This window comes from Phalaenopsis equestris, unplaced genomic scaffold, assembly GCF_001263595.1.
Source record: "Phalaenopsis equestris unplaced genomic scaffold, ASM126359v1 Scaffold000002, whole genome shotgun sequence".
Taxonomy (NCBI): domain Eukaryota; kingdom Viridiplantae; phylum Streptophyta; class Magnoliopsida; order Asparagales; family Orchidaceae; genus Phalaenopsis; species Phalaenopsis equestris.
The window spans coordinates 67888046-67896788 of record NW_018164444.1 but is presented as its reverse complement, the minus strand read 5'-3'; the positions used below and the strand labels follow the sequence as shown (position 1 = coordinate 67896788).

The 8743-nt window shown below is 35.9% G+C and overlaps 1 protein-coding gene across 7 annotated transcripts in view; it reads right to left on the bottom strand.

Annotated features, from left to right (window-relative positions):
• Positions 1-294: 294 nt before the first annotated feature.
• LOC110026369 (putative tRNA (cytidine(32)/guanosine(34)-2'-O)-methyltransferase) overlaps positions 295-8743 on the bottom strand; it is a 35464-nt gene continuing 27015 nt past the window's right edge. Inside the window, exons 9-11 of one of the 7 annotated variants that reach the window (XM_020727285.1) lie at positions 5139-5202; positions 2835-2942; positions 295-754 (exon numbers count right to left, since the gene is read on the bottom strand). In XM_020727285.1, the coding sequence (XP_020582944.1) occupies positions 507-754; positions 2835-2942; positions 5139-5202 (420 nt within the window). In that variant the 3' untranslated portion in view covers positions 295-506. Of the gene's footprint in view, positions 755-2834; positions 2943-5122; positions 5203-8443; positions 8660-8743 lie in introns of those variants that run through there. The other 6 variants (XM_020727290.1, XM_020727314.1, XM_020727307.1 and 3 more) reach the window with 6 other exon arrangements.

The following is an 8743-nucleotide window of genomic DNA, read 5'->3' as shown; positions in this document are numbered from 1 at the left end:
AATAGCCTACCAAATTCTCATTGTGTTGCTAACTTCAAATATATATATATATATATAGATTGAAAACAACAAAGGTTTTAAAAATTTATGAAGCCCTACAAAGCTGAAAAATAACAAAATGTTAGGCTAAGACTCAAAATCAGCAAATTTATTTAAAAACAAGTAAAATACATAAATCATCAATTGAAAATTCTATTGCCTTAAGGTACTGCTTGGCTGCACTCAGAATTCCAAACAAAATTGCAATGGCAACCATTAATGGTTCCCATTTGCCAGTAATACTAACATAAAAACAAAAAAAAAATGAAGATCCATTAATCAATTCCGAATAGTTTAAATCAAACTGACAACAATGATAAAAACGATGAATAAATTTCTCTCACACACAATGCATTAAATTACAGAACATAGAAATTAAAATTGTCACTCCGAGAATATAAATAAGATACAAGAAGAAGAAAATTACATAAATTAAAGCAAAAGAAGGGATAAATCAGCTGGCAATATTAATTGAGACTGAGACTGTCAATATCTACTGCAGCCATAGCATGGCTGCTAGAAGCTTTCTTCAGTTCCAGAGCTCTTTTATAAGGAGGAGCAATGGGAGGCTGAACAGGGTCCAAGCTCTTGTATGAACCGCCGGCTGAGGTTGGGAGTGGATAGGACCGGTCTGAATCGTAGCCATTAAGATCCCCACAGGCTAAAAATGGAATGTAAACCTTGTTTGGTCCCTCCAACCATGCACTGCTGCAGTCTGTAATACAACACAGCTTTGATTGAAGAAAGATGCCATTTCAAAAGTTGAATGGTGAAATTTACTTGCGGAAATTGAAAAAGATTTATATGCATACCATTAATTCATATGCATTTACATATCTAAAACTTCAATTTAAGTGATATTAAAGATTTAGTTGCTACAAATGTAAAAAAATAAAGTTTAGGTGCTAGATATGTAAATACATGGGAATTTGATGGTATGTATGTAAATGCCTGAATTAATAATGCTTCACTCAATATTCTGAACTTGAAACTAATTTAAGGAAATATTAGACGATTTAATCAAATTACATATAAATTTGTTGGTTTTTGTCTAATGTCTGAGGAGAAAAAAGCAGCATTTGTCCGTTCCTATAGTTGAATGAAACTTCCAGTGGGTATTATTAAAAGTATTTTTAACTTGCAGGTGGTGTTCTTCTGTTCACAAGAGAGCAATTCTGTGTTTAAGATAGTAACCTAGCGATGAGGAGTCGTCTGTAATAAATATTAATAGTTGGGTAATTTTACAACTTTGATTGAATTCAAATAATTCTTCCAATTTCAAAGCGTATGTATGAGGAAGCTGGATGTAAAAATACAAGTGGAACTATCTTTTCGGGGAAGTCGTCTTCTTGAATTTATTTTCTTAACTTGATTGCATCCATATATTATTATGCAAAGGTTACAGGCTCGAAACTAGACATTATTGACCATTAGATAATTTTTTTTCAATAATTGTTCCACTACATAATTAAAAACTTGATAAACTAATGGTGTGTTTAAATTCAAAATAATTTCATCATAAAAAATTATGAAATTTATTGTAGAAAAAGGCTCGATCATTTAATAGCTTTCAATGCATTAGAACTAACGCCTACAAATTAGTAATTCTCGGATTACTCCAGTATTTCATATGCCATGATTTAACCATATTGCTATTTGGAATTAGATTGGATGAATCATAACCAAATATATCTACGCAACTAGTGATGAAGAGTCCATAATAGATATTATGATGCATGTAATTTTATAACTTTGATTGAATTAAAATTATTCTTCCAATTTTTAACTTGATGTATGTGGAGGCTAGATGTGGGATTCTTTTGAGATCAACGCAAGCATCAAATATCTTTTTGGAGAAGGTCATCGCCTTGAATTATTTTCTTAGTTTTACAGCATATATTGTTATTGGCTATCCAGGGCTCCTAATTTTGTTATAAATCAAAATCAAAACAATTGTTTATATTTAGCTCACTTGCTTGACGAACAAATAAAACACAACCAAAAATCAAACACAAGTTACTTGAAGAACGGAGCATGAATTGTTCGCAAACGATGAATTTTTTTTGGGCAGCCCCAACTGTCCTGAAAACAACCCAAAAAAAGCTAGGCGTAGGATGGTCTCCAAATTTTAGCTGATAAACAATCCCAAATGATGTAAGCTAACAGCATAAAATCCGGTAATGAAATTATAAGATAATGGATGATAAATAGACTTAAAAACCATCACAAGAAAAAAAAAAAAAAAAACTACTAAGCAAATATTATGCTCAGCCTCCACAAAACAAAGCCAAGAGAATTCTTTAAGTTGCGTTTTCATCCTTTAGTTTCTATTTTTGGATATAAGAAAAACAGAAGAGAATAGAAATTAACAAAATAACCAATAAGCATTTGAGAAATGAAAAAACAGGCAATGCATGATACAACCTAATGCAAATCCAAAAATATATATATATATATATATATAATAATAAAATAAAATAAAAAAATGTTAAAAAAACATGATGCAATCCATGCCAACATATGAATACAATCAACTAGAAAATATATTTTTCTTAAATCTAATAGGCAATATTTATGATGCACAACGGAGGAAAAAAGGTATTACCGACAACAGCTGAAGTAGTGCTTAATTCAAGTTTCTGTTTTTAGAAAGAAGCTGCTATTTATTAAAAAATTACAGTACTACATATCGAAGGCCATTCTGAATGCTATCACCCATCATGCATCATTACTTAAGAAATGAAAAAACTTGAAAATAATGTGACATAAGAAGCATTACAGTGGATCTGCATTACCTAAATCACCACTTCCACAAGGGCTTCCCACTTTTTCAAGAAGGCGATGCAAATCCTTTGGGTTAAACCCTTCAGGTGGGGAATAATCTTCACAGACAGCAAAGGCCTCTGCAGGACAAGTATAATATCAGGTAAAGTTAGACTAACAATGCCCATAGCTTCTATATATACTAGCAAATAACCATATGCATGCATTTGCACAAGAAATAATATCATGACTTCTCAGATTATGTTGAAATACTTGTAATAAATGAACAAAAAAATTGTTATTTAGAAGTAGTATAATAAGTTCTACAATTTGCAGCGCCCATTCAGTAACAATCAGATGATATATGAATTTTGATTATAATAGGTTGTTATCAAACTAATCGCAAATGTAAGTGTGATTTATATCATAATGTCTTAGATACCGGAGTTAACCCAAACAACAATAGAAAAATAAATATTATTATTGAATTCAAATATGAACTTACATCCAGACACATAGCAATAGGAAAGAACAACAATTACGACACATCATCCCAATTAGAGCAACGTCAAGGTGGTGGTGAAGGCAATAGGAAGCCTGGGAAGGTGACGATAGGATATGAAAGAGGCTGAATTGCAGAAAAACAGCGGCACAGTAGCAGAAGGTTGCTGTCCAGGGGTGGCAGCGCGTGGGGAGGGGAGGAGCGGTGGCTGGGAAGGCTGGGAAAGGCTGTGCGGATGGGGTGATCCTGGCGGCTGGAATGACAGCAAGGCTGCTAGGCGAAGGGTCCTTGACGGCTGGAACTATAATGGCAGCAGGTGAGAGCTGGAATCGAAGTGACAGCAAAGAGAGGCACTGGAACAGTGATAGCAACGAGAACGAAAGGCTAGAACACCGGAAGCTGCAGAAAAAACAGCCAAAGAGTGTTGGATTCTTGTGTCTATGGCAAGGACGACAGCGGCGGATGCGGAGGAAAACTTTTGGAGAAGTCAGGGAAGGATAAACACTCCATTGGGAATGAGCTACTATCGGAGCACTGCTCGACCCCTAGAAGAAGATCGTCACTTCGGACAAGCTACAACCGGAGAGCCAACCGTCTTTAGATACAGCCCTAGAAGGGAGAAACCGAGATGCCGACAGCTGCCCTGAACAGAAATATCATGAAAAATTGAAAACAAAAACACAAGAATTAAATATACAACTCCTAGGGAATTAGAATTGGGCCCACTATTGAAAGGAGACGCCAAATCCACCTAAGGTCACGGTACTATCGTAGAACTGCGAAAAGGAGTCTCCGAGTAGCTCCCGCATCAGTTTTGTTTCTTTTAGTCCTCTATAAGATAAAATACTTCCATGAATAGTACTGATTTTACTATTTGCTTGACTGAAATATAAAGAAATTTAATTTTTTAATTAATTTTAAATGCCTTAATTTTGTTTTTTTTTTCTAAAAGGCATATTTTTTCCATTTACGATGAATTATATTTTTTTAAACAAATATTAACTATCAAATTCAAGAGCAACAAAGGCAAATTTTTTAAATAAATAATACTAATTATATTATTCCAGGTGGTACTGAGGCTGGTGGTGATAATAATATTGTTCCATATGATAGCTTTATTTGCAATAAGTATAAGTGATAACTTACAATTTCAATAGGGTTACAAAGCAAATAATAATAATTCTATTTTTACTAGCTACTTTTATATGCTATGTTAACTGCAAATTACGCTGCAGATCAATGCACTTATGCCAAATGTTCTTCCCTTTAAGAAATATTTAAATTAAAGTTTGCAACATCTAAATTTTGGCAAAAAAAATGTTCACCGCATCTTCCTGTTTCATATAATATATTTAGAAGATATATAGCGAATAAGCAAGGAAAGAGGTGCATTTGCTGAGTATTCTTTCATCTGTCCCCACAATAGATGGAAAATAATAAGCATGCGCTTTCAGTCATGTTCAAATGATTCCAATTGCATATACAAGTGCAAAGGTATATCATTATGCGAACCAAAATCACATGCAGTGAGCAATAATGGTGTACGCTAAGCGTAAATGTAAAGCCAGGACGATCACAAAATCATACGTATCTAGTGGCAGATAATCCATTATCCAAACAAAATTAAAAAAAAAATTATTTTGTTACAAGAACTCTTTCAATGGACTACCAAAAGCAAAAAGTTATATCGTCTATTTGTTGGCATGGAAATACAGAGAACAGTGCATGCATTTGCTACATCACCATCACTTGGCAGCAGATATAATCATTATGTTACGTTATTGTGAAAGTAGAGAATTATCACACAAATTAACTCACAAAAATCTGGCCTCACCAATACTTGAATTGCGACTGCTTTTTGGCTTGGCAAAGGTGACACGAGGAAAGAATAACTTCAGCTGCACATAACAAAAGGCAGTCAATAAATTCATCAAATCACAAAGATAAAGAAAAAACTCCAAAAATGATCAAGATGAATATATTGATTCGTTAGCATAATAATAAAATGAAGTACTAGATGGAGAGCATGTGTTCACTTTCCATGCTTCGGTCCCTTTTTCATGCAATTTTGCTAATTAAATAATACATTTTCCAAGATACAACAGAATGAAGCACCAATTAATTGGTCCACAAAGTCATTTTGATGAGTATATTTGTTAAACACGTGCTGATGATTTGTATAAAAAGAGGATATTTGTTTGCAATGAATTTATAGATCGGTGGAAATCATTTAAAATTGACTAGCTAGGCCGACAAATCTAGATAATGACTTTTGGGGAAATATTGTCACGGGAGTTTTTCTCCAAAAGTTGAACCGGCCCCCACACCCCTACGCCCCCCCTCCACCCTTTTATGTGTTTTTAGGTCTTAGGGTTTCAACATTTGTTGAATTTTCTGATGTTAGTTTGTTAGGACAGCCGCCGGCATCCTGTTTTCCGCTTGAGGGTTGTATCCGACAGAAAGGGTAGTGCTCCGGCTCTATCCCTATCCCCCGGTGGAAATTAACCTTTCCTGACTCCCACCTCCACCTTCGTTTCCGGCCGTCTACCATTCTTCCCGCAGCTTCCCGCATCCCACATCTCCTTCCCTACCGTAACACAGGAGCCCTTTCCCTCCCTGCTATAACAACACCAGGCCTTCCTCTTCTCTCCGTAACCCTGTCTGTTCCCCAGCTCCATCCTTTGTTGTAGCCGTTCCCTGCCTCCACCCCTTCCCAGACTGCCTCAAAAGCTCCTGCCCCCTCCAGCCCTGTCGTTCCCTGCCTCCAGCCCTTCCCAAACTGCCACAACAGCCCCTCTCACCGCTGCGCTGCCATAACATGATTTCCTCTCGCGTGAAATCCAGCCAGACACCCGTCTCTTCCTTAATTCCAAACCTACTGCTGCCAATGCTCTGCCTTCCCGTGGTCTGTCTCCTTCCAGCAAGCAACCCCACCACGCCACCTCTCTATCTGCTGCCGTAGCCCCACTCTGACACAGCTCCTGCTGCCAGCCAACTCCCAACTATTGTCCAATTACCCATTGCTGCACCGTAACCCCTCCCAGGCCGTTCCACTGCTGCCATAAACCCCTCTAAGACAGCCAATCACTGTCGCAGGCCCCCAAATCAGCCCTCCCACATGCTGTCCAGCCATCAGCCATCACCATTGCCCTCGCCCGAGGGCAGCCCCTTTATGTTTTATTTCCTGTTTTGAAGAGTCTTCGTTGTAACCATTGAATTTCAGCAATAATACTATTATTTCTTTTATGGTTTGGGTTACATCAGGTATCATATTGGTTGGTGAAAACTTTCTTGGTTTGAGGTGTCTTCATAAAAAACACAGACACGTACACATTTGGATATGTCCGATGTGAATGCAAATGGATATGCTAGCACAAAAATGAATTTAATATTACTTTCATACAAATAATTAACAATCGTCATATTATAAAACACCTCAAAGCAATTGACACTTTTAAATCATTAATGTCATACAAAATTATTATAACAAAATGAATAGATGCCATTGGTTGTGTTATTATTATATTGAAAAATGTGCATCTTTTAATGTTCATAATTCATGCCACATGTCCTAATAAGGAAGACTTGTACTTTAGGCATGAATGTCAAAATCATTTGTGATAAAACATTTCTTTCAATATATTCTATAGGTTGTTTGGTGGAACATCACCGCAGAAAAAGATATTTCAACATTAGTTATTTCATTAATTTGACAAATATGTTTACTGGTAGTTCTCATTTAAACTCATATTGAGCTTTGGTTTAGTTGTTACCAAATAGTTTATTCCTTCATTTTCTTTTTCAAATGCTGATATTTTATTTCCTTATGCGTATTTCTTGAAGAATTTGTTGATTTATTGACATTTTATTCTAATAGTTGGGTTTATATGCTTTGCATAAAATTAAACACACACAATATATCATTCTCTCTTAAATACAAACTACATTATTCCTAACTTTTAAGGTTTGCATTATTGAAGAATATCAACTTCCAGGCCCGAGATGAGATAAAATTGACAAAGGGAATCACATTGACCAAGAGAAAGTGATCAAGGCTCAAGTGGCATCTTTCTCTTTCTATCAGTCCTACTTATGCTTATGAAACTAGATTATGAAGTATAAAATCCATCATGTTTCTTGTTCATTCCACCATTGACTTGTGGCATATTCAAGAGGAGAGGATCAACGCTATCAAGACTATATTTAATAACACTGAAAGGAAGAGCCATGGAAACAAGAGCAAAGTTTTAAGAACCCCCGAGCAACATAATGCCTTCCAATAGGAGCTCAAGCTAATCAAGGAGGCTAGCCTTCTCAATTAGGAACCCCTCCATGACGGATGACATGAATGAACTAGTGAATAGGAAGTTCATGAAGGCCACCCATCTTGGGGGAGACCCATGTCAAAACCTTGATTAGGGGTGGAGCAGGTTATCTATTTGCAGACAAGCAAATGATATTCAAACCTTATTGTTAGAATACTTAAGAGGAAGCGAAACCAAATGAAAAAGATAATCACCCCCACACAAATGACCAGCTTTTAGTTATGAACCTGGCCAAAAATGTAAGATAAAATTGAAATACAATTGAGATTTGAAAATCAAATATATCCTTCACTCCTGCATGAACTTGACAACAAATCTAGACCAAATTCAAAGCAATAATTATCCAGAAATCAGAGGCATTCGTTTGGCACGTATTTTATAAACTTGCTTCAAGGAGCTTAAACTAGAGCCCATGAACTGAGTTCAAATAGCACTTTCAAGCATGGACAAAGTTACGTGCCGAAGGCACAATGGTGAAGTTATATTAAGCAAAAATCATGTGAATGATTATCACCTAATATAACTAAGTTATTCTTTTGAAGTCTCAAGCATCGCCCAAGAACTTGATGATAAGTCATCTAAAAGCTATAAGATTCTTGAACGCCGTTGTTCGTTTCATAGCTCTCAGCAAAAGATAATATCAGCAGAGCTCCAAGAAACTATGAGAACTTAATTGAAATCAAATTTGTTGATAATGGCTTTTACTACTACTAGATCATTAAATAAAGTCTTTTTTGAGGAAGATTTTTCAGAGAAAAAAGCTATTGGGAGGAATGAATTTGAGTGCAGCTTATAATTCTCAACGTACCATAACTTATCATGGAGAGGTTTTCCAACTAGCGCCACTTGACATAGATGTAATAACCAGGATGGTAATGAGGCCTGAAGGCCCAAGCTTCAAGCTTATTTTGATTGTTCTTCGTACACCATCGTTGCACAGACCAGCTCACAAAGATCATAGTAAGACTCTTCATGATCCATGCCTAATCTTTTCTTCACAACCACCATACCTCAACAAGAGCAAATAATGCTAAAATCAAATAACACAACAAAAATAGGTTATTGTGAGCGTTGAAGTACAACTCTCCTATGAGAGTTTATAGCTCCGGATAAA